Source organism: Festucalex cinctus, chromosome 10, assembly GCF_051991245.1.
Source record: "Festucalex cinctus isolate MCC-2025b chromosome 10, RoL_Fcin_1.0, whole genome shotgun sequence".
Taxonomy (NCBI): Eukaryota; Metazoa; Chordata; class Actinopteri; order Syngnathiformes; family Syngnathidae; genus Festucalex; species Festucalex cinctus.
The window spans coordinates 26896710-26921275 of record NC_135420.1 but is presented as its reverse complement, the minus strand read 5'-3'; the positions used below and the strand labels follow the sequence as shown (position 1 = coordinate 26921275).

The 24566-nt window shown below is 32.8% G+C and overlaps 2 protein-coding genes across 13 annotated transcripts in view; one reads left to right on the top strand and one right to left on the bottom strand.

Moving 5' to 3' along the window:
• The first annotated feature begins 202 nt into the window (after positions 1 to 202).
• Positions 203 to 8396, top strand: fbxl5 (F-box and leucine-rich repeat protein 5). Of its 2 annotated transcripts, none has more exons than XM_077533491.1 (11): positions 203 to 447; positions 1515 to 1730; positions 2060 to 2155; positions 2947 to 3142; positions 3332 to 3532; positions 4296 to 4439; positions 4736 to 4881; positions 5198 to 5280; positions 6364 to 6945; positions 7632 to 7780; positions 7899 to 8396. In XM_077533491.1, exons 1-11 carry the CDS (start codon positions 364 to 366, stop codon positions 7973 to 7975), a joined length of 1974 nt encoding a protein of 657 aa, XP_077389617.1. In that variant the 5' UTR covers positions 203 to 363; the 3' UTR covers positions 7976 to 8396. The 2 variants fall into 2 exon arrangements, with proteins under 2 accessions (XP_077389617.1, XP_077389618.1); XM_077533492.1 differs by having other exon boundaries at positions 207 to 447; positions 3347 to 3532.
• cc2d2a (coiled-coil and C2 domain containing 2A) overlaps positions 7609 to 24566 on the bottom strand; it is a 39828-nt gene continuing 22870 nt past the window's right edge. For 9 of the 11 annotated variants that reach the window (XM_077533479.1, XM_077533482.1, XM_077533480.1 and 6 more), the window contains 9 exons: positions 23807 to 23821; positions 23518 to 23712; positions 23356 to 23445; positions 22366 to 22479; positions 21737 to 21871; positions 21537 to 21659; positions 21407 to 21465; positions 9331 to 9529; positions 7609 to 9221 (listed from right to left, as the gene is read on the bottom strand). In XM_077533479.1, the coding sequence (XP_077389605.1) occupies positions 9036 to 9221; positions 9331 to 9529; positions 21407 to 21465; positions 21537 to 21659; positions 21737 to 21871; positions 22366 to 22479; positions 23356 to 23445; positions 23518 to 23712; positions 23807 to 23821 (1116 nt within the window). In that variant the 3' untranslated portion in view covers positions 7609 to 9035. Of the gene's footprint in view, positions 9222 to 9330; positions 9530 to 21406; positions 21466 to 21536; positions 21660 to 21736; positions 21872 to 22365; positions 22480 to 23355; positions 23446 to 23517; positions 23713 to 23806; positions 23822 to 24566 lie in introns of those variants that run through there. The other 2 variants (XM_077533490.1, XM_077533489.1) reach the window with 2 other exon arrangements.

Below are 24566 nucleotides of genomic sequence, written 5' to 3'. Positions count from 1 at the left end.
ACAGTCGACGACACGTTGCTTGTCACGTGATACAGTTAAACACGCCCCCTTTTACCAGAGCCATACATAGATTCTGCCTTGAGTGGGTTAACGCGTGGTTACAAAACGTCCTCAGGTCTGCCATATTGAATGTGTCAGCAAAGTGTACGTACGTAACGGGCCTCAGTCACGGCGACTCCCGGTACAAGATGGCGGTTAGAGATACACGTCCTCACCCAGCAAGAGCTCTCTCTAGTTGTTGTATAGCTCTATGATCTCTACCCTGGACCAAACCCCTACAAGTGACGACAACGTCGACGACGACGCAAGAGCTCAGTGCTAAATGCTAACGTAGCTAAATACACATCTTCCAGTCTGGTAAACATGGCTCCCTTTCCGGACGAGGTGGACGTTTTCACGGGCCCGCACTGGCGAATGAAGCAGCTGGTGGGCCTTTATTCCGAGAAGGTGAGTGTTTGAGAGAGTTTATTGAACCTCTGTGGTCTTAAAGTCTTCTTTTTAAAGAACGCATATAGCGGCAACGGTACCCCGCAAAAGACGACGCTCGCTAGCGTTAGCATGTTAGCTTGCGGGGCTATGTGATTATGCAACAGGCTTTTATTAGGACGCCACACCTCTCTGGATTTATTGCCATTCAGCGGATAACCTGACTGAATATTTGCTCATTTCAAAACAAAAATGTTGATTCATAATGACGGTAATGCGACGTAGCGTGCGCTTATCTTGCAAGCTGGCGTTAGTGAAGGGGTGTTGCTGTTGCGTATTATGACGTTAAAAACAAAACAGTAAATATGTGGTAATTATGTACTTTCCCATCCACAAAAGCAAACAGTAAGTTTCTTTTAATAGACACACAGTTTTCAAATATTAAAGTTTGTCACAGTTTGTTTTGATTTACATGCAAGACGAAAATAAAGAGTCATAATTTATTGAGAATACGTATTTTTCCCTTGACCGGCAACTCGCTATCTAGCGTTATTTTGCCGTGAATTGCTAATTGTCGTGTTAAAACATGACATTTTAAAAATTATAGTTTTATGAGAATATGTAATTGTGAGAGTTATGAGAGTAAAGTCCACCGAAAAATAGTAATTTTTGTAAGACTCAAAAGTTAAATAAAATAAGACTTGGAAAAGTAATTTTGTTGTATAGTAGTTGTGGAAATCATTAAACGAGAGTTCCTTGCTAATACTAAAAACAAAAACTAAAAAAAAAGCTAATATATTGTAAACTGTAAAATATACACCATAGCAAGTTTTACGTGTGGGAATTATTTTCGTTTTGAAGCTAAGAAAGTTTTTTAATATGGGAAATTGAGAGTTAAAAAAATGTTACTGATTAAAGAAGATGTTTTAATTCTGTGCTTTCCCTCACAAAATCAAACAACCTTTTTGTTGTTATTGCTTCCACTTTTTAAATGACCGTTTTGCCCGCCAATCTGCGTTTCGTTTGACTTGCGCGGCGGTTCATACGTTTTTTTTTTTTATTATTATTATTATTTTTTTGCTCGGCAGCTGTCGGAGACCAACTTCTCCAACAACAGCGACTTCCGCTCCTTCCTCAAGTCGCTGCTGGCCACCTTCAAGGAGTTCAAGATGCACGAGCAGATCGAGAACGAGTACATCATCAGCCTGTTGGAGCAGCGCTGCTGCACCGTCTACAACATGCACTCGGACAACAAACTCTCCGACATGCTGCTGCTCCTCGAGAAGGGCTTGCACAACGTCAAGGTCGGCCTGCTTGTCGTGCTGATCTATAAAAAATTAAAAAAAAAAAAAAAAAAGTTTGTCTTTAAGTTAAAAAAAGTCAGTGACACTTGCGCATGTGTTGACTTCTAATGTGGTCATGCGCCGTTTGGGCACATACTAACCGTTTTTTTTCAAATTGCAATGTGCTGACTCATTGCCATCTGGACTAATACGAGTCTGTGGTCATTTCGAAAGTGAAAGTAGAGAAGTGTGCTTACTAATGCTGTCAGTGAGCCCATTTTGGGATTTGCAGCGACGGCGCTTTTCATGCATCGAAATCAATCAGCGACGTGTGTGTGTTTGTTTTTTAGAGTGAATACGAGCAGCTCAACTACGCTCAGCAGCTGAAGGAGAGACTGGAGGCCTTCACGCAGGACTTCTTGCCGCACATGAAGGAGGAGGAAGAGGTAACATATGTGGCATGGAAGTTTTTTTTTTTTTTTTTTTTTTCTTTTCCGGCCCAAAAAAATGTACATGCACAAAACACTGCTGTTAAATCGTCCAACATGAGAATTTGTGTCACGGATTGCTGAAAGCAACTCCTGATTTGCTACAAATGACCTCCTAACGGACGCCACAAGATGGCGACAAATCCCCGGAGAGGATCATAAATATGAATACCGTCTCAGAAAATGAGAATATTGTGATCAAGTCCATTATTTTCTGTAATGCAATTCAATAAGCAAAAATGCCATCCATTCAGGATTCATTACAAATCAATTGAAATATTGCAAGCCTTTTATTGTTTTTTAATATTGCTGATTATGGCTCTTTTTCTTTTCTTTTTTTTTTACTTGGTCTGAGGAAATATTCTAATATTTTGAGATAAGATATTTGAGTTTTCTTAAGCTGCAAGCCCTAATCAGCAATATTAAAAATAACAAGTCTTGCAATATTTCAGTTGATTTGTAATGAATCCAGAACGGATGGCATTTTTGCCTATTTAATTGCATTACAGAAAGTAATGGACTTTATCATAATATTCAAATTTTCTGAGACAGCCCTGTAACTTGTACGCAATCACAAACCCATGTGACACAGACGGCTTTCAGTCGACCTTTACATGAGGCTGAGATCGCCACACCAGCTAAAAAGTGTGCGCCGATATCATGGCAGCTTGTGTGTGCGCGCGTGTGCATTTTTTGCCGTCCAAACGTGCGGTCGGTCCCACCGAAGACTCAGCCGGCGTTCGTTGCAGGTGTTCCAGCCCATGCTGATGCAGCACTTCAGCTACGAGGAGCTGAAGGCCATCAAGAAGCAGGTGATGGCGCAGCACTGCACTCAGCAGCCGTGGAACCGCGCCGCCGACGTCCTCAAAGGCTTCAGCCTGTGGAGCCGCGCCGAGGAGCTGCAGAAGGCCTTCAAATACGCCGACCACGAGAAAAGCGATTATGGTGAGCCTCACAAAAAGTCAAAAAAAAAATAAAATACAATAACAGCTTTTAACAATAACATACAATTATATGTAGTAAGATTTTATTGGGAAAAAAAACGAGGTTGTCCTTTTTTAACCTGTCAAACCTTTGGTAGACTTTTCGGAGTCCAAATATTATTATTATTATTTTTCTTCTTCTAATGCCCAGCTGGTCTTCCCACAGAAGCGGAGAACGACGGGACTGGCTCGGCGGACATCTCGCAGCTTCCGGCTGAAGTCGTCTTGAGGATCTTCCGCTATTTGGACCCGCAAGATCTTTGCCGCTGCAGCCAAGTGTGCGCTTTCTGGTCGGAGCTGGCCAAGACCGGTTCTCTCTGGAGGCACCTCTACCCTGTCCGCTGGGCCCGAGGTAGTCAGGATGTGAAGGAAAAAAAGAAGAACTTTCTCAATGTTGTCTGTTGACCTGACATGCAAACATTTTAGAGAAAAAAACTGTTAAAATGTGAGCCAATGACGTTGGTTAAATATGAATATATATTTTTTTATTTTACAAATTCTTAGATACATTAAGAAGACATTTAGTCACACACAAAGATGTAATTACGAGATAAAAAAAAAAATCCAATATTTGTTTTGTAATTGTGTGAGTCATATTATAGGACAACATTGAATAGTTTGTTATAAAAATTGTAATATTTTCACAAAATCATATTTCAAGAGGAGAAAACATGTATATTGCAAGAAAAAGATGCAGGATCTTTTCAAAAAATTTGGATAAATTATTATATATGGAAATGTAAAGACCATAATAGATAATAAATAAAAAATCAAATATTACAGGAAAAGAAGTGAATTTCTGAGCAGAGAATTTTATTTATACTTTTATGTAAATAGTTGTAATTGCATGTTGAATAGTCTTAATTGCATCCCAATGTGTATAATGACCAAAGTAGATTTTTAGGGGGAAAAAAATACAAAAACAGTTTCCAAAATTTTTTTTATTGCAAATTTCCTAGAATTTTTTAATTATGTTTTTTTTTTTTAATGTAAAGAAATGTAATTTAATAAGGCTAAAGAAGTGTTGATAATGAAATATTGAATGAATGAGTGAATATGGAAAAAAACACAATTTTCCGAGCAACTAAAAAAAGAAAATGTCGATGCATCCACAGGTGACTTTTGCAACGGCCGCCCCGGCGACGGCGACGGCGACGGCGACGCTGACCAGGAGCCGGATGACGGCTGGCTGAAGAGCCGAGAGAAGGAAGTGCGAGCGTACCAGGAGTGGGACGAGGACGCCGACATTGACGAATCTGGTGACCTTCGCTTATCTTCATTCTTCAGCGCACACATACAAACTGCAGTGATGCCTTGACTTCAGAGACAAATTCCTTCCCAAATCAAACTCGTCACTCACATCATCTTTCCCCTAAAAAAAAAAAAAAAACAAATCAAAAAAATTGATCAACTGATGTCTCCTAACCAGAAAAACAATTCATTTGTTGATTCAAAACCAAGTCAAGGTGGCACTGCGTGCGAGCCGCAAGCGTGACTGTTGCGATTGTGATTTAAATGCCATCAAACGCCGCCGCTGCTGCTTGCGGCGTCTCAGACGAGCGCGGCGACTCGTCGGCCATCAGCACGGCCCAGCGCGAGAAGAGACTCCTCAACGGGATCGTCCGCCATCTTCTCCCCGCCGTCGGCCAGCACGTCAAGTCGCTCGTGCTGGCCTACGGCTCCACCGTCTCCAGCAAAATGGTGCGTGTTGGTTGTGTGTGCGTGTGCAAATTGTTGAGAGGAGGGAAAAAACAAAAAAAACAATAATAATAAATATATCAAAATTCATCACAAATGTTAAAGAAAATACCTCAATTTTTGAAAAAAATAAAATAGAGATACTAAAATTACACAAATACTGGTAAAATACATTTAAAAATAATTTGAAAACAAATACATAAATTTGAAAAAAAAAAACTACAAGTTAAAAATATATGTGAAAATGATAAATGGGAATAAATAGAAAGTGTGATGAAGCAACAGTTTGTGTTACGTAATTAAAGGTGTTGTTGAACAGGTGCGCCAGATGCTCAATCTCTGCCCTAACGTGGCTCACCTGGACCTGACGCAGACGGATGTCACCGATTTTGCTTTCGACAGGTAAACTTCCAAATTGTGTCACACCTTTCATCACATGACATCTGTTCGGGGGGGCCTGCTTCCTTCTTGACAATCTCGCCATGGTTTTGCGGTTCAATAAGATAAACAGTGCTATGCAAGTTGCTAATTGCTGCCACACCAAAAATAAAAATAAAAACTAAGTTAAACTTTAAAATTTAATGAATCGATGGATTTCAGCCGCCTTAAAATAATGTTTAAAGCCCATCGTGAAATTTTACCAATTAACATGCAAATAAAAAATAAAAAAGGGGGGGGGAGCGAGTACTTTACAGGACTGTCTCAGAAAAAGAGAATATTGTGATAAAGTTCTTTATTTTCTGTAATGCAATTTAAAACAAAAATGTCATCCATTATGGATTCATGACAAATCAACTGAAATATTGCAAGCCTTTTATTATTTTAATATTGCTGATTATGCCATTTTTTACTTGGTCTGAGGAAATATTCTAATATTTTGAAATAGGATATTGAGTTTTCTTAAGATGTAAGCCATAATCAGCAATATTAAAATAATAAAAGGCTTGCAATATTTCAGTTGATTTGTCATGAATCCAGAATGGATGACATTTTTGTTTTAAATTGCATTACAGAAAATAAAGAACTTTATCACAATATTCTCATTTTCTGAGAGTCCTTGTAAGAGGAACTGATTTTTTTTTTTTTTCTAAACCTAAATACGGAAGGGAAAAAAAGTGATGCATTTCAACTGAAGGTGTCAGTTTGTGGAACAATCTGGATCATGTAACTAAATCATCTGTCCATTCATATTTAAAAGATTTTTTATTTTTTTTATAAGAACTCAATTACTGGGGGGAGAAAAAAAAAATGTACATTCACTTTTATTTATTTTTTCTGATCAGGGGCAGATACTACAAGTTTAACTTTTTTATTTATTTATTTTTTCTTCTCCCTTTATTATTTATTTATATATTTTTTTATGTAGCAATTATTATTTCCGTTCATACTTGTCACTCATTTTGAAAAGAGCAGCACTTCATTATTTATTATTGAGACATTCTTGCGACGAGAGCATTGTGATATTTTGACCGTTGTTGTGGTCAGCTGGTCATCGGCGGGCGCGTGCGCTTCTCTGGAGCACCTGGACCTGTCCGGCTGCGACAAGATCACGGACCACGTCCTCAAGAGACTCTCCCTGGCGCTGGGCGACCTCGGCTCCCCGTGGCAGTCGCGGCGCCAGCGCCGGCGGCGGCGGGCCCTCCTCCTGAAGCAGCCCGGCTGGGGGCCCGCGCGGGTGCCGGCCGACATCGAGGACTCGGCCGAGTGGACGCGGCGAGGCTGCGAGGACATGGACGAGGAAGAGGAGGAGGAGGAAGAGCGCTTTGTGGAGACGCCGCTGGCGCGCGGCCTGTGCTGCTGTAGGCGGGGCCTCCGAGTCGGGAACGGCCCCAACGCTGCCGCCGCCGCCGCCGCCATTTTGCGCTACGCCGTGTCGGCAGACAGGTTTTGCGCTCACGCCGCCTGCTGCAAGGGCCACAACGGCGACGCGGCCCTCAGGACTAATGGCCGCCGCCCGCCAATGGACGGCAAACGGCCCAACAACCGGACTAAGCGATCGGGCGCCAGGCGCGCGCTCAACTTTCTCAGCCTGTCCGGATGCTACCAGGTCACAGATGCGGGACTCAGGTAGGTCCGCACAGAGCAAGTAAAAAAAAAAAATATATATATATATATATTTTACTGATTATCAGATCAGTAATTTAAAAAACGTACTTTTAGTGGAAAAATGACTAAAAAAAACACAAAAATGCTGAATGGGAGAAGCATCATACCAAATTGAAAAACAAATATAATAAAAAAAATACTGTTCTGTATTTTATAAAAAAAAAAACTTTTGTTAGAAAAAAAAATGAATGTAAATGAAAAAAAAAACATGATGAATGAAAAAGCATTTATAACAAAGTAAAAATCATACCAAAATGAAAAAAACACAAGCAACAAAAAAAATATAATTAACAGGATATTTAATGTATTTATTTTTTTATTAACACCAATTTCCATTATTGTTGGTAGTTTTTGGAACGTAACGCCCATGAAAACGAGGGAACACCGTATACAAGCACTGCTATGTGAAAAAACACTTATGCGCTTATGTTTTTTTTTTTTGTTTTTTTTTTTGGATATCTGCATTCAGTTTCATCCCAAAAACTTAAAAATGACAAAAACTGACATGTTCTTCACATAGCAACAATATGTGACTTTGAATATGTTTGACTTTAAAAGACTGGCTTTTTTTTTTGGTCTTCTGAAAAAGTCCCATAATTTCTCTTTTGAGCAAGCATGTTGAGCGTTTGCTTGTTTGTTTGTTTGAGGGCCATGTCGGAGCTTGGAGGCCTCCCGGTCCTCGAGCATCTCAACCTGTCGGGCTGCCTGTCGGTCACGGAGGCGGGGCTTTACCAGCTGGTGTCGGCATGCCCCGCCCTCAACGACGAACACTTCTACTACTGCGACAACATCAACGGTACAAAAAACAAAACACATACTCACAAAATCACCAGTTTAGATTTTTTTTGGACTTTTTTGTGCAAAGTTGCAAACTACATGTGACGTTCTTTCATGTTTGTTTTGTTTGTGTTGAGGTCCAAACGCAGACACGGCGAGCGGATGTCAGAACCTGCAGTGCGGATTCCGGGCGTGCTGTCGCTCGGGAGAGTGAACCGACATTAGCCACGCCCCCTCCCCCTATAATTGCACTTTATCCAACTGGGTGTCACTTGCTGTACGTTTCTGTGTGAAACTGTAAGACGTCTTCTCTCCGTAAACACTCCCGAGGACCAGAATTTCAAGAGCCCCTCTTTCATCCTAACAACCATCCAGTCGATTAGTTTTGTTTTTTCTTTTAACAAGCCTGACAAATGGTTTAGAAGCAGCTTACAAACACTCACTCATAAAGGAAGGTTGTCATTTCATGAGGGAAAAAAAAGTGACCTGACGAGACACAAAAAGGTTTGTACATTAACAGGAGCCAGAAATATACAAAAAGAAAAGTTGAAATGTTACAAACACGCTCGCAATTTTTTTGGTTTGTTGCAATGGAGAAAGATGTTCGAATAAAGTCAATATTTTGAGAAAGTCCATTTGGGAATTACATTTGTTGGGGGGAAAACTTGTATAAGAAAGTTGTACTTTTTTTTTTTTTTTTAAATACTGCTATGATTAACATTTGTGATGTTCTAGGATGCCTCTTAGTTTCATTTGAATTCCCAAAACAAAATGACTGATGACCTTTTGAACTCTTAAAGGGATACTTGACTCATTGAACCATTTTTTGCAGTAAAAACTTAATTTTATCCACAAAGTTGATAACTTATTTTTTTTATGTACAATTAATACCTTTTAAAAGCTAATTTTTCCACTTGCTGTCTGTCGACTGATGACATCACCTGTGCCGAAGAAGTAGGTAACGACCAATCATGGCTCAACCGTTTTCTGGGTTTAGGTCAGTAAACTGAGCCAAAGTCGACAGCAAGTGGAACTTTTTGAAGGTATTAATTGTATATAAAAAATAAGTTATCAAATTAATTCTGGACAAAATCTAAACTTCTTCCTACCGAAAATGTCAATGAGTCACGTATGGCTTTAAATTTTGTTAACGCTGCTGAGAAAAAACAAAACAAAAATGTAGCACCTCAGTGGTGTCAAGACCCCCCAAATGGCGACGGATCCTGACGCTTGTGCCACCAAAAACGCCACCTTGGTTCTTGTTTTTGCGCCGGTCAGGAGCGCACGAGCGAGGCGAGGTACACCCAGACGGACAGCACGTTGTTGGGGTACGGGTGCACGTAGACGGCCAGGGCGAATTCCACGTTGGCCATCTGGATGGTGTGCACCCCCGTGCTGTGCACCGCCTCCACCACGGGGCCCATCTCGGAGAACGCCATGTGCAGCGGGAAACCTGAAATCTGACGGGGGGGGGGGGGTTAAAAAAAAATCCTGAGTGGCTCGTATCTTGAAAAATTCAAAAGGTCAGGGTGGCCATTTGCAAGTTCTTGGTGATTGGTCGCCACTCACCCGGTTGTCACCCAGCAGGTTCTGCAGCTCGTGTCGGTGACCCTCGGCCAGGTCGCGCCCGGCGCCGCCGCCTGCGCCGCTGGCCCCCTGCTCCAGACTGGGCAGGAAGTGCTTGAGGGCGGTGGTGCAGTAGCGGTTCCAGCGGGTGGGCCGGTGGGGGCGCCATTCCATCAACTTGTCGCGCAGCACCTTCTCCAGCCTGAACCGCACAAACCACAAGCAGGAGCAACATTCCCCACGTGCACCAAGCAAGAAGGGATTGGGTGCCCCCCGGTGGCCATTCGTAGTATGCATAGTACATCATTTAATTACCATGTGATTAGTAATGTTATTTTGAATTATGAAGCACAATTAATTGTGATTGTTTATTGAAAATGGAGATGTGCAATTTAAAAAACAAAAAAAAAACTCATTAAACATGGTTGTTAAAAAAAAAAAAAAACACGCCTTGCTATACATGGACGTGATTTGTTGTGATTGTATTGTATTGGTGTTAATGTTTTATGTTGTTTGTTTTTTTGTGTTCCTGTAAAGCGCTTTGTGACAGCTCAAGTTGTTTGAAAGCGCTATGTAAATAAACGAGCTGAGTTGAAAAAACAAATTTTCTATAAACAAACATAAAAAAAATGTAAAGCTTTACTATAAAACAAGTTATTTTAACTTACTAAAACAAACCTTACAATACATGGCCATCTTTTTAAATATACCTTACAATACATGGTCGTTTAAAAAAAAACAAAAATTGCCTTACTTTACATGTCGTTTAAAAAAAAACAAAATTTCCTTACTATACATGGTCGTTTAAAAAAAAAAAAAAAGCCTTACTTTACATGGTCGTTTAAAAAAAAAAAAAAGTGCCTTATACATGGTCGTTTAAAAAAAAAAAAAGCCTTACTATACATGGTCGTTTAAAAAAAAAAAAAAAATGCCTTACTATACATGGTCGTTTAAAAAAAAAAAATTGCCTTACTATACATGGTCGTTTAAAAAAAAAAAAAGCTTTACTATACATGGTCGTTTAAAAAAATAAAAATAAAAAAAGCCTTACTATACATGGTCGTAAAAAAAAAAAAATTGCCTTACTATACATGGTCGTTTTTAAAAAAAAAAAAAAGCCTTACTATACATGGTCGTTTAAAAAAAAAAAAAATGCCTTACTAAACATGGTCGTATAAAAAAAAAAAAAATTGCCTTATACATGGTCATTTAAAAGAAAAAAAATTGCCTTACTATACATGGTCGTTTAAAAAAAAAAAAAAAGCCTTACTATACATGGTCGTTTAAAAAAAAAAAAAAAAAAGCCTTATACATGGTCATTTAAAAGAAAAAAAATTGCCTTACTATACATGGTCGTTTAAAAAAAAAATGCTTTACTATTCATGGTCGTTAAAAAAAAATAAAAAAAAATTGCCTTACTATACATGGTCGTAAAAAAAAAAAAAAAATTGTCTTACTATACATGGTCGTTAAAAAAATGATTGCCTTACTATACATGGTTGTTAAAAAAAAAAAAATTGCCTTACTATACATGGTCGTTTAAAAAAAAATAAATAATAATTGCCTTACTATACATGGTCGTTTTTTGAGAAAAAAATGAATAAATAAAAAAAAGGCTTACTATACATGGTCGTTTAAAAAAAATAAAATAAATTGCCTTACTATACATGGTCGTTTAAAAAAATGCCTTACTATACATGGTCGTTTAAAAAAAAAAAAATTGCCTTATACATGGTCATTTAAAAGAAAAAAAATTGCCTTACTATACATGGTCGTTTAAAAAAAAAAATTGCCTTACTATACATGGTCGTTTAAAAAAAAAAAAAGCTTTACTATACATGGTCGTTTAAAAAAATAAAAATAAAAAAAGCCTTACTATACATGGTCGTATAAAAAAAAAAAAATGCCTTACTAAACATGGTCGTATAAAAAAAAAAAAAAAATTGCCTTATACATGGTCATTTAAAAGAAAAAAAATTGCCTTACTATATATGGTCGTTTAAAAAAAAAAAAGCTTTACTATACATGGTCGTTTAAAAAAATAAAAATAAAAAAAGCCTTACTATACATGGTCGTTTAAAAAAAAAAAAAATGCCTTACTAAACATGGTCGTATAAAAAAAAAAAAAAAATTGCCTTATACATGGTCATTTAAAAGAAAAAAAATTGCCTTACTATACATGGTCGTTTAAAAAAAAATGCCTTACTATACATGGTCGTTAAAAAAAAAAAAAAAAGCCTTACTATACATGGTCGTTAAAAAAAAAAAAAAAAAGCCTTACTATACATGGTCGTTTAAAAAAAAAAAAAAAAAAAGCATTATACATGGTCATTTAAAAGAAAAAAAATTGCCTTACTATACATGGTCGTTTTTTGAGAAAAAAATGAATAAATAAAAAAAAGGCTTACTATACATGGTCGTTTAAAAAAAATAAAATAAATTGCCTTACTATACATGGTCGTTTAAAAAAAAAAAATTGCCTTATACATGGTCATTTAAAAGAAAAAAAATTGCCTTACTATACATGGTCGTTTTTAAAAAAAAAAATGCCTTACTATACATGGTCGTTTAAAAGAAAAAAAAAAATGCCTTACTATACATGGTCGTTTAAAAAAAAAAAAAAAATGCCTTACTATACATGGTCGTTTAAAAGAAAAAAAAAAATGCCTTACTATACATGGTCGTTTAAAAGAAAAAAAAAATGCCTTACTATACATGGTCGTTTAAAAAAAAAAAAAAAATGCCTTACTATACATGGTCGTTTAAAAAAATGCCTTACTATACATGGTCGTTTAAAAAAAAAAAAATTGCCTTATACATGGTCATTTAAAAGAAAAAAAAATGCCTTACTATACATGGTCGTTTAAAAGAAAAAAAAAAAATGCCTTACTATACATGGTCGTTTAAAAAAAAATAATTGCCTTATACATGGTCATTTAAAAGAAAAAAAATTGCCTTACTATACATGGTCGTTTAAAAGAAAAAAAAAAATGCCTTACTATACATGGTCGTTTAAAAAAAAAAAAAAATGCCTTACTATACATGGTCGTTTAAAAAAAAAAAATTGCCTTACTATACATGGTCGTTTAAAAAAAAAAAAAGCTTTACTATACATGGTCGTTTAAAAAAATAAAAATAAAAAAAGCCTTACTATACATGGTCGTTTAAAAGAAAAAAAAAATGCCTTACTATACATGGTCGTTTAAAAAAAAAAAAAAAATGCCTTACTATACATGGTCGTTTAAAAAAAAAAAAAATGCCTTACTAAACATGGTCGTATAAAAAAAAAAAAAAAATTGCCTTATACATGGTCATTTAAAAGAAAAAAAATTGCCTTACTATACATGGTCGTTTAAAAAAAAATGCCTTACTATACATGGTCGTTAAAAAAAAAAAAAAAGCCTTACTATACATGGTCGTTAAAAAAAAAAAAAAAAGCCTTACTATACATGGTCGTTTAAAAAAAAAAAAAAAAAGCCTTATACATGGTCATTTAAAAGAAAAACAATTGCCTTACTATACATGGTCGTTTAAAAAAAAAATAATAATAATTGCCTTACTATACATGGTCGTTTTTTGAGAAAAAAATGAATAAATAAAAAAAAGGCTTACTATACATGGTCGTTTAAAAAAAATAAAATAAATTGCCTTACTATACATGGTCGTTTAAAAAAATGCCTTACTATACATGGTCGTTTAAAAAAAAAAAATTGCCTTATACATGGTCATTTAAAAGAAAAAAAATTGCCTTACTATACATGGTCGTTTTTAAAAAAAAAAATGCCTTACTATACATGGTCGTTTAAAAGAAAAAAAAAAATGCCTTACTATACATGGTCGTTTAAAAAAAAAAAAAAAATGCCTTACTATACATGGTCGTTTAAAAGAAAAAAAAAAATGCCTTACTATACATGGTCGTTAAAAAAAAAAAAAAAAATGCCTTACTATACATGGTCGTTTAAAAGAAAAAAAAAAATGCCTTACTATACATGGTCGTTTAAAAGAAAAAAAAAATGCCTTACTATACATGGTCGTTTAAAAAAAAAAAAATTGCCTTACTATACATGGTCGTTTAAAAAAAAAAAAAGCTTTACTATACATGGTCGTAAAAAAAAAAAAATTGCCTTACTATACATGGTCGTTTAAAAAAAAAAAAAATGCCTTACTAAACATGGTCGTATAAAAAAAAAAAAAAAATTGCCTTACTATACATGGTCGTTTAAAAAAAAAAAAAAAAGCCTTACTATACATGGTCGTTAAAAAAAAAAAAAAAAAGCCTTATACATGGTCATTTAAAAGAAAAAAAATTGCCTTACTATACATGGTCGTTTAAAAAAAAAATTGCCTTACTATACATGGTCGTTTTAAAAAAAAAATGCTTTACTATTCATGGTCGTTAAAAAAAAATAAAAAAAAATTGCCTTACTATACATGGTCGTAAAAAAAAAAAAAAATTGTCTTACTATACATGGTCGTTAAAAAAATGATTGCCTTACTATACATGGTTGTTTAAAAAAAAAAAAATTGCCTTACTATACATGGTCGTTTTAAAAAAAAAATGCTTTACTATTCATGGTCGTTAAAAAAAAATAAAAAAAAATTGCCTTACTATACATGGTCGTAAAAAAAAAAAAAAAATTGTCTTACTATACATGGTCGTTAAAAAAATGATTGCCTTACTATACATGGTCGTTTAAAAAAAAAAAAATTGCCTTATACATGGTCATTTAAAAGAAAAAAAATTGCCTTACTATACATGGTCGTTTAAAAGAAAAAAAAAAATGCCTTACTATACATGGTCGTTTAAAAGAAAAAAAAAAATGCCTTACTATACATGGTCGTTTAAAAAAAAAAAAAAAATGCCTTACTATACATGGTCGTTTAAAAAAAAAAAATTGCCTTACTATACATGGTCGTTTAAAAAAAAAAAAAGCTTTACTATACATGGTCGTTTAAAAAAATAAAAATAAAAAAAGCCTTACTATACATGGTCGTTTAAAAAAAAAAAAAATGCCTTACTAAACATGGTCGTTTAAAAAAAAAAAATTGCCTTATACATGGTCATTTAAAAGAAAAAAAATTGCCTTACTATACATGGTCGTTTAAAAGAAAAAAAAAAATGCCTTACTATACATGGTCGTTTAAAAGAAAAAAAAAATGCCTTACTATACATGGTCGTTTAAAAAAAAAAAAAAAATGCCTTACTATACATGGTCGTTTAAAAAAAAAAAATTGCCTTACTATACATGGTCGTTTAAAAAAAAAAAAAGCTTTACTATACATGGTCGTTTAAAAAAATAAAAATAAAAAAAGCCTTACTATACATGGTCGTTTAAAAAAAAAAAAAATGCCTTACTAAACATGGTCGTATAAAAAAAAAAAAAAAATTGCCTTATACATGGTCATTTAAAAGAAAAAAAATTGCCTTACTATACATGGTCGTTTAAAAAAAAAAAAAGCTTTACTATACATGGTCGTTTAAAAAAATAAAAATAAAAAAAGCCTTACTATACATGGTCGTTTAAAAAAAAAAAAAATGCCTTACTAAACATGGTCGTATAAAAAAAAAAAAAAAATTGCCTTATACATGGTCATTTAAAAGAAAAAAAATTGCCTTACTATACATGGTCGTTTAAAAAAAAATGCCTTACTATACATGGTCGTTAAAAAAAAAAAAAAGCCTTACTATACATGGTCGTTAAAAAAAAAAAAAAAAGCCTTACTATACATGGTCGTTTAAAAAAAAAAAAAAAAAGCCTTATACATGGTCATTTAAAAGAAAAAAAATTGCCTTACTATACATGGTCGTTTTTTGAGAAAAAAATGAATAAATAAAAAAAAGGCTTACTATACATGGTCGTTTAAAAAAAATAAAATAAATTGCCTTACTATACATGGTCGTTTAAAAAAATGCCTTACTATACATGGTCGTTTAAAAAAAAAAAATTGCCTTATACATGGTCATTTAAAAGAAAAAAAATTGCCTTACTATACATGGTCGTTTTAAAAAAAAAAAATGCCTTACTATACATGGTCGTTTAAAAGAAAAAAAAAATGCCTTACTATACATGGTCGTTTAAAAAAAAAAAAAAAATGCCTTACTATACATGGTCGTTTAAAAGAAAAAAAAAATGCCTTACTATACATGGTCGTTAAAAAAAAAAAAAAAAATGCCTTACTATACATGGTCGTTTAAAAGAAAAAAAAAAATGCCTTACTATACATGGTCGTTTAAAAGAAAAAAAAAATGCCTTACTATACATGGTCGTTTAAAAAAAAAAAAAAAATGCCTTACTATACATGGTCGTTTAAAAAAAAAAAAATTGCCTTACTATACATGGTCGTTTAAAAAAAAAAAAAGCTTTACTATACATGGTCGTTTAAAAAAATAAAAATAAAAAAAGCCTTACTATACATGGTCGTAAAAAAAAAAAAATTGCCTTACTATACATGGTCGTTTTTTAAAAAAAAAAAAGCCTTACTATACATGGTCGTTTAAAAAAAAAAAAAATGCCTTACTAAACATGGTCGTATAAAAAAAAAAAAAAAATTGCCTTATACATGGTCATTTAAAAGAAAAAAAATTGCCTTACTATACATGGTCGTTTAAAAAAAAAAAAAAAAGCCTTACTATACATGGTCGTTTAAAAAAAAAAAAAAAAAGCCTTATACATGGTCATTTAAAAGAAAAAAAATTGCCTTACTATACATGGTCGTTTAAAAAAAAAATTGCCTTACTATACATGGTCGTTTTAAAAAAAAAATGCTTTACTATTCATGGTCGTTAAAAAAAAATAAAAAAAAATTGCCTTACTATACATGGTCGTAAAAAAAAAAAAAAAATTGTCTTACTATACATGGTCGTTAAAAAAATGATTGCCTTACTATACATGGTTGTTAAAAAAAAAAAAATTGCCTTACTATACATGGTCGTTTAAAAAAAAATAAATAATAATTGCCTTACTATACATGGTCGTTTTTTGAGAAAAAAATGAATAAATAAAAAAAAGGCTTACTATACATGGTCGTTTAAAAAAAATAAAATAAATTGCCTTACTATACATGGTCGTTTAAAAAAATGCCTTACTATACATGGTCGTTTAAAAAAAAAAAAATTGCCTTATACATGGTCATTTAAAAGAAAAAAAATTGCCTTACTATACATGGTCGTTTAAAAGAAAAAAAAAATGCCTTACTATACATGGTCGTTTAAAAGAAAAAAAAAAATGCCTTACTATACATGGTCGTTTAAAAAAAAAAAAAAAATGCCTTACTATACATGGTCGTTTAAAAAAAAAAAATTGCCTTACTATACATGGTCGTTTAAAAAAAAAAAAAGCTTTACTATACATGGTCGTTTAAAAAAATAAAAATAAAAAAAGCCTTACTATACATGGTCGTTTAAAAAAAAAAAAAATGCCTTACTAAACATGGTCGTATAAAAAAAAAAAAAAAATTGCCTTATACATGGTCATTTAAAAGAAAAAAAATTGCCTTACTATACATGGTCGTTTAAAAAAAAAAAAAGCTTTACTATACATGGTCGTTTAAAAAAATAAAAATAAAAAAAGCCTTACTATACATGGTCGTTTAAAAAAAAAAAAAAAAGCCTTACTATACATGGTCGTTTAAAAAAAAAAAAAAAAGCCTTATACATGGTCATTTAAAAGAAAAAAAATTGCCTTACTATACATGGTCGTTTAAAAAAAAATGCCTTACTATACATGGTTGTTTAAAAAAAAAAAAAAAAAAGCCTTACTATACATGGTCGTTTAAAAAAAAAAAATTGCCTTACTATACATGGTCGTTTAAAAAAAAAAAAAGCTTTACTATACATGGTCGTTTAAAAAAATAAAAATAAAAAAAGCCTTACTATACATGGTCGTAAAAAAAAAAAAATTGCCTTACTATACATGGTCGTTTTTAAAAAAAAAAAAAGCCTTACTATACATGGTTGTTAAAAAAAAAAAAATTGCCTTACTATACATGGTCGTTTAAAAAAAAAATAATAATAATTGCCTTACTATACATGGTCGTTTTTTGAGAAAAAAATGAATAAATAAAAAAAAGGCTTACTATACATGGTCGTTTAAAAAAAATAAAATAAATTGCCTTACTATACATGGTCGTTTAAAAAAATGCCTTACTATACATGGTCGTTTAAAAAAAAAAAAATTGCCTTATACATGGTCATTTAAAAGAAAAAAAATTGCCTTACTATACATGGTCGTTTTTAAAAAAAAAAATGCCTTACTATACATGGTCGTTTAAAAGAAAAAAAAAAATGCCTTACTATACATGGTCGTTTAAAAAAAAAAAAAAATGCCTTACTATACATGGTCGTTTAAAAAAAAAAAATTGCCTTACTATACATGGTGGTTTAAAAAAAAAAAAAGCTTTACTATACATGGTCGTTTAAAAAAATAAAAATAAAAAAAGCCTTACTATACATGGTCGTAAAAAAAAAAAAATTGCCTTACTATACATGGTCGTTTTAAAAAAAAAAAAAAAGCCTTACTATACATGGTCGTTTAAAAAAAAAAAAAAAATTGCCTTATACATGGTCATTTAAAAGAAAAAAAATTGCCTTACTATACATGGTCGTTTAAAAAAAAAAAAAAAAGCCTTACTATACATGGTCGTTTAAAAAAAAAAAAAAAAAGCCTTATACATGGTCATTTAAAAGAAAAAAAATTGCCTTACTATACATGGTCGTTTTAAAAAAAAAATGCTTTACTATTCATGGTCGTTAAAAAAAAATAAAAAAAAATTGCCTTACTATACATGGTCGTTGAAAAAAAAAAAAAAAAAAGCCTTACTATACATGGTCGTTTAAAAGAAAAAAAAAAATGCCTTACTATACATGGTCGTTTAAAAAAAAAATTGCCTTACTATACATGGTTGTTTAAAAAAAAACCCATTGCCTTACTATACATGGTCGTAAAAAAAAAAAAAAAAGCCTTACTATACATGGTCGTTTAAAAAAAAAAAAAAAAAAGCCTTATACATGGTCATTTAAAAGAAAAAAAATTGCCTTACTATACATGGTCGTTTTAAAAAAAAAATGCTTTATTCATGGTCGTTAAAAAAAAATAAAAAAAAATTGCCTTACTATACATGGTCGTAAAAAAAAAAAAAAAATTGTCTTACTATACATGGTCGTTAAAAAAATGATTGCCTTACTATACATGGTTGTTAAAAAAAAAAAAATTGCCTTACTATACATGGTCGTTTAAAAAAAAAATAATAATAATTGCCTTACTATACATGGTCGTTTTATGAGAAAAAAATGAATAAATAAAAAAAAGGCTTACTATACATGGTCGTTTAAAAAAAATAAAATAAATTGCCTTACTATACATGGTCGTTTAAAAAAAAAAAAATTGCCTTATACATGGTCATTTAAAAGAAAAAAAATTGCCTTACTATACATGGTCGTTTTAAAAAAAAAAAATGCCTTACTATACATGGTCGTTTAAAAGAAAAAAAAAAATGCCTTACTATACATGGTCGTTTAAAAAAAAAAAAAAAATGCCTTACTATACATGGTCGTTTAAAAGAAAAAAAAAAATGCCTTACTATACATGGTCGTTTAAAAAAAAAAAAAAAATGCCTTACTATACATGGTCGTTTAAAAAAAAAAAAAAAAGCCTTATACATGGTCATTTAAAAGAAAAAAAATTGCCTTACTATACATGGTCGTTTTAAAAAAAAAATGCTTTACTATTCATGGTCGTTAAAAAAAAATAAAAAAAAATTGCCTTACTATACATGGTCGTAAAAAAAAAAAAAAAATTGTCTTACTATACATGGTCGTTAAAAAAATGATTGCCTTACTATACATGGTTGTTAAAAAAAAAAAAATTGCCTTACTATACATGGTCGTTTAAAAAAAAAAAAATAATAATTGCCTTACTATACATGGTCGTTTTTTGAGAAAAAAATGAATAAATAAAAAAAAGGCTTACTATACATGGTCGTTTAAAAAAAATAAAATAAATTGCCTTACTATACATGGTCGTTTAAAAAAAAAAAAATTGCCTTATACATGGTCATTTAAAAGAAAAAAAATTGCCTTACTATACATGGTCGTTTTTAAAAAAAAAAATGCCTTACTATACATGGTCGTTTAAAAGAAAAAAAAAAATGCCTTACTATACATGGTCGTTTAAAAAAAAAAAAAAATGCCTTACTATACATGGTCGTTTAAAAGAAAAAAAAAATGCCTTACTATACATGGTCGTTTAAAAAAAAAAAAAAAATGCCTTACTATACATGGTCGTTTAAAAAAAAAAAATTGCCTTACTATACATGGTCGTTTAAAAAAAAAAAAAGCTTTACTATACATGGTCGTTTAAAAAAATAAAAATAAAAAAAGCCTTACTATACATGGTCGTAAAAAAAAAAAAATTGCCTTACTATACATGGTCGTTTAAAAAAAAAAAAAAAGCCTTACTATACATGGTTGTTAAAAAAAAAAAAATTGCCTTACTATACATGGTCGTTTAAAAAAAAAATAATAATAATTGCCTTACTATACATGGTCGTTTTTTGAGAAAAAAATGAATAAATAAAAAAAAGGCTTACTATACATGGTCGTTTAAAAAAAATAAAATAAATTGCCTTACTATACATGGTCGTTTAAAAAAATGCCTTACTATACATGGTCGTTTAAAAAAAAAAAAATTGCCTTATACATGGTCATTTAAAAGAAAAAAAATTGCCTTACTATACATGGTCGTTTTTAAAAAAAAAAATGCCTTACTATACATGGTCGTTTAAAAGAAAAAAAAAAATGCCTTACTATACATGGTCGTTTAAAAAAAAAAAAAAAATGCCTTACTATACATGGTCGTTTAAAAAAAAAAAATTGCCTTACTATACATGGTCGTTTAAAAAAAAAAAAAGCTTTACTATACATGGTCGTTTAAAAAAATAAAAATAAAAAAAGCCTTACTATACATGGTCGTAAAAAAAAAAAAATTGCCTTACTATACATGGTCGTTTTTAAAAAAAAAAAAAGCCTTACTATACATGGTCGTTTAAAAAAAAAAAAAATGCCTTACTAAACATGGTCGTATAAAAAAAAAAAAAAAAATTGCCTTATACATGGTCATTTAAAAGAAAAAAAATTGCCTTACTATACATGGTCGTTTAAAAAAAAAAAAAAAAGCCTTACTATACATGGTCGTTTAAAAAAAAAAAAAAAAAGCCTTATACATGGTCATTTAAAAGAAAAAAAATTGCCTTACTATACATGGTCGTTTAAAAAAAAATGCCTTACTATACATGGTCGTTGAAAAAAAAAAAAAAAAAAGCCTTACTATACATGGTCGTTTAAAAGAAAAAAAAAAATGCCTTACTATACATGGTCGTTTAAAAGAAAAAAAAAAATGCCTTACTATACATGGTCGTTTAAAAAAAAAATTGCCTTACTATACATGGTTGTTTAAAAAAAAAACCCATTGCCTTACTATACATGGTCGTTAAAAAAAAAAAAAAAAGCCTTACTATACATGGTCGTTTAAAAAAAAAAAAAAAAAAGCCTTATACATGGTCATTTAAAAGAAAAAAAATTGCCTTACTATACATGGTCGTTTTAAAAAAAAATGCTTTACTATTCATGGTCGTTAAAAAAAAATAAAAAAAAATTGCCTTACTATACATGGTCGTAAAAAAAAAAAAAAATTGTCTTACTATACATGGTCGTTAAAAAAATGATTGCCTTACTATACATGGTTGTTAAAAAAAAAAAAATTGCCTTACTATACATGGTCGTTTAAAAAAAAAAAAATAATAATTGCCTTACTATACATGGTCGTTTTTTGAGAAAAAAATGAATAAATAAAAAAAAGGCTTACTATACATGGTCGTTTAAAAAAAATAAAATAAATTGCCTTACTATACATGGTCGTTTAAAAAAAATGCCTTACTATTATGATCTTAAAAAAAAATAAAAAAATAAACTTTACATAGTTTAAAAAAAACGCCTTACTATACATGGTCGCAAAACCCCCCCAAAAAACGCCTTACTAGTAACGCTAATGTTTGTACTGTAATGCAATACATGACCTCTCACCTGTCTTGAAGCTCCGCTGCGGTCGCTTTGTCCGCGTGTTGGTACACCAGCTCTTCTGGCTGCAAGCGCACATACATTCTAGAATCAAATCAATAAATATTATGAATATATTACTGATGCACGTCGTCACCTGCACACTGTTCAGTCCGGGATGCGCGAAGGAGCGCGTAAAAAAAGGCCTCCATCCATTTGCTCGGCTCACGTCGAAGCTTATCCTCATGGGGGACACGTGCTCTTGAATGTTGAACCACACCTGACGCAATCAGCAAGAGGCGCGGTTGTGTGATTTGGACCAGATTGTCGCATGTATCGTATCGATTATTTACTGACGTTGTCAGCGCTGACGAGGCAGCCGACGGCCTGCAGGGGGCAGAAGGTGTCGTACTGGCCGTAGTATTGTCCGCTGCTCGGGTTCCAGATCAGGTAGCGGCCTTGTTCCAGCGTCAGCACGTACGCGCTGGAACCCTGACGACACAAAACAACCTCGGGAAAAGCAGCTACGGGCCACATCAAGCCTCCGTCGCATCACGTGCGAGTATTTTCGGATCTTTGTGAGGCTATTTTGTCTCCTTTCGAACAGTGAGGTCAAATTGGGAATGTAGCATGCACCACACTGCCACTAAGAGGCCAAGGCATGCACTGCAGCAATTTTCCTTTGCTTACTGTTTGTTATTGCTCCCATTTTTAATATTTTGTTGTCGTTCTTTCAAGTTATATTTAAAGTTGTAGATGTAGATGAATATATTTGTAAATTGAAAACTAAACTTTGAAATCAATGAATAATAGTGTTTATTAAGGTTTCAATATCAAGCAAAATGATTGTAATAATAGTAATAATAATTATTTGAATTAGTATTATTACTTTATGTTAGACAGTACAATACTGTCTATTTGTTGCCATTTTTCTGGTTTAAAAAAAAACAAACATTACAACTGCATACACAAAATGGCTGCCTCACCTCTGGTATGGCAGTGCCAATGACGAGCCAGGCCTTCTTGCCCAGGTGCAGGAAGTAGTTGCACAACAACACGGCATGCTCCTCTTCGTCTCCTGCCAGCAATGTCAGGAATTGCTGGAGGGGAAAAAAAAAAAAATCTTCCAAAATATATTGCATTTAATATGGTCCAAATGGGTGTGTGTTTTTTTTTTTTATTTCTTTTTTTTTCTATTTAAAAAAATATATAAAATTACAAAATAAACCCTCAAATGTAGGTGAGGCATTAAAAAAAAAGAAAAAAAAAAGATTTGACATTTTTTAATTTGTTTTTACAACAGATTTTCTGTAAAAAAAAAAAATATATATATATATATAAAAATAAAAATCTCCAAATAATCAGTAAATAGCCCAAAATTTATAATATGATTGGACTTATTATTATTATTATTATTATTAGTTTTGATTACAAAAAGAACCCTCAAAAGTGGGTGGGTATTTTTATTTTTATTTTTAAATCTGATTGAACTTTTTTTTTTTTTTTTTTTTTTAAACAATCCATTTTCTTTAAAATTGCGCCAAATTAGACAATACCTAAAAATGTGTAATAATTTATTCTATATTTTTTTTTTATTTTAATTTCTAAATGATCCTTCAAAAGTGGGTGGGCATTTTTTTTTATATCTGATTTGACTTTTTTTTTTTTTTTTTTAACAATACATTTTTCTTTAAAATTGCTCCAAAAAAATCAGGCAATACCCCAAAATTTAGAATAAATTATATATTGTTATTATTATTATTATTATTATTTTTGGGGGGGATGTTCGATTCCACTTTTTTTTTTCCCAGACTGATACCAGCACGAGTTTGAAAGAGACCTATACAACCCAATATTACCATTTAGCCTATAATTTGACATGACATTGAGATTTTCTATTCTGCTAATTTGCAGCGCCTGATGATAAAACGGCCACAAGAGGGCAGCCTGTCATTAGCATGACGTCTGATACTGACATCGCAGGTGCTCCACAGGTCACAGATGCCGGCGAAGGCGACTCTGTCCGGCAGAGACGGGATGAGCGAGACAAAGCGCGCCACCTGAGCCTGCGTGGATGCAAAACACGTTACCGATTTTTTGGAACGCATCAACCGCCAAGTTAACGCCGCCGCGCTCACCGCCGCCTCCTGGGCGTCGTCGACCAGCAGCTCCCGCGGCGGGTTGAGCGGCCGGATGTAGCGCGTGATGAAGACCGTCTTGCCGTTGAGGTCCACCACGGTGGTGGTGCACGGCCGGCCCGGGAACTCGCCGGCCGCCGCCCGCTCGAAGCGCTCGGCCGCCTGCAGCAGACGCTCGTCCTCTTGGCTGTCAAACTGGGCGGGGGGGGGAAAAAAATTAAATTCAAAAGTCAACCGAGGGGGGACGGCGGAAAGGAGCGGCCGACGTGCGGCTCGAGCGGACGCTTACCTTCAGTTCTTTTATCTAGAAACATGCGGAGGAGCAGAAAGGAGAGAAACTGGTGAAAGATTTTTAGGAATAAAAAAATAAATAAAAATAATAAGGGACGTGCCAAGCAGGGTTATTATAGTTTTGGAATTTTCATTTTAGTTAGTTTTTATTTCGTTTGGAGTTTTGTTTTTTAAATTTAGTTTGTTTTAATTCGTTTTCAGGGTGGTTCCATTTGTATTCGTTTTAGTTACTTAATAAATGCTGACTTTTAGTTTACTTTTAGTTAGTTTCAGCATGAGTTTTAGTTTTTTGTTTTTTTTCAATTCTGTATTATGCACAATATTTAAAGGGATACTTGACTCACTAAGCCATTTTCAGTAGTAAAAAAAAAAAAATTCATATTTTGTCTATAATTAATGTAGGAACTTCATTATTTTTCATGTACAATTAATAATTTTCTACTTGCTGTCGACTTATGATGACATCACCTGTGCTGGGGAAGTAGATAACGACCAATCATGGCTCAATTTACTGACCAAAACCAGAAAACAGGTGAGCCATGATTGGTCGTTACCTACTTCCTCAGCACAGGTGATGTCATCATCAGTCGACAGCCAGTGGAAAAAAGTACTTTTTAAAGGTATTAATTGTACATGAAAAATAATGAAGTTATCAAATTCACTCTGGACAAAATACGAACTTTTCACTGCTGAAAATTGTTCATTGAGTCAAGTATCCCTTTCAAAAAAACAGCATGGGAGCGACGTCATCTGAAGGT